Source organism: Perissodus microlepis, chromosome 9 (assembly GCF_051167445.1).
Source record: "Perissodus microlepis isolate ML-2025 ecotype Zambia chromosome 9, ASM5116744v1, whole genome shotgun sequence".
Taxonomy (NCBI): domain Eukaryota; kingdom Metazoa; phylum Chordata; class Actinopteri; order Cichliformes; family Cichlidae; genus Perissodus; species Perissodus microlepis.
Genome location: NC_140469.1, coordinates 17271711 through 17273027, shown reverse-complemented (window position 1 = coordinate 17273027; position 1317 = coordinate 17271711). Strand labels below are relative to the sequence as shown.

The 1317-nt window shown below is 40.7% G+C and overlaps 1 protein-coding gene across 1 annotated transcript; it reads right to left on the bottom strand.

The window, feature by feature from the left end:
* On the bottom strand, positions 1-1317 carry LOC146380343 (cystatin-B-like). Its single transcript, XM_084939345.1, has 3 exons — positions 1124-1317; positions 943-1044; positions 1-313 (listed from the first exon to the last, which is right to left on the bottom strand). The coding sequence occupies exons 1-3, from the start codon at positions 1262-1264 to the stop codon at positions 185-187; spliced, it is 372 nt and encodes a 123-aa protein (XP_084795471.1). The 5' UTR covers positions 1265-1317; the 3' UTR covers positions 1-184.

Here is a 1317-nt window from a genome sequence, read left to right as displayed (position 1 = left end):
AAAATTCTGCTTTATTTATTTACCCACCTCGTATTTAACTGATCTAGTTTGTCTTATTTCCATTATCTACAGTACGTTATTATACGGAAACAAGGAAAGCTTTCCCCTCATGAAGAGGCAGGTTATTAATGAATTACAATGAGACTACTGTGGGCACTGATGCTTTGGCTGGTTCGTTCTCCCATTAGAAGTACACAATAGTGTCACGTTGACTCTTGGGGTGCTGCAGTCTGGTCAGCTGGAGCGTTCCTCCATAAGCCGGGAGTTTCTTATAAACACGAAGGTGAACATATTCGCCTCCTCCCACATGGACCTGCAAGAAAATACAAGGAAACTTAAAGGAGATGCTTAATGTGCACATAGAAGTACTCCTGATCATTTTATCACAGCTGTAGTAATGTAAGCCACAGCTGTGGGCCAAAAAACATGCTAACATGTGAAAAGGAGAATCCACGTCTTCATCTATATAGAGTGCACGATGGTTCTAGTGTTCACAAACTAAGATGACGGAGGGCATTTCACAGCAGTAGTTTTGTTTGCTATCAATTTTGACAGCCCTATTAAAGATTAATATCAGTTTGTACATGCTCCAGATAGCTTTTCTTCAAATTCTTTCACTCTCACTCGCTTTTGCAACTTTGTACTTTTGTGTTACTTGCAGCAATAACTCCACCTCATTGTTAGTCCATTTAAAAAACTCGGTGCTTTTCCTCAACATTTTGCTGCAAAGTTTTAAAGAGCTGGAAAGTAAATAAACTATCTTACAATGTGGAAAAGGGGCATCCACTTCTTTGGCTACATAGTGCATGATGGCACTAGTGTTCACAAACAGAACATTTTTTGAGCTCTGTTATGGCTGTGACAGTTTTAACCATAACAGTTTAAGTTTTGTATGAACCTCCATATAAATTACCACATAAACGCTTGAATTACAAACATTACCTTAATGAAGTAGTTGGTCCCAGCTACGAGCTGCGTTTTGTAGCTCTCTGCAGTGAAAACCTCGAAGTTTCTCCCGGTTTCCTGCTCTGCGAGAGGCTTCATCTGAAGAACAATAACAGCAACACCAACATGAAGCACAGGCCCCGTGTGTGCGAGTGTCAAATCTCACTTTTCTACTCACTGCATCACAGATCTTCTGAACTGCTTCATCAGCCTGCTTCTCCTCGGTCAACCCTCCGATCATTTTTACTCCGACAACATTTTGTTGGTAAAAAACGACCAAAAAGGTTATAAACACACGCCAATTCACAAGACTCCGCATTTTGGACCAGCGCACGGAAAGCGATGCGTTTGTTTGTAGGCTAAAAAAAAAAC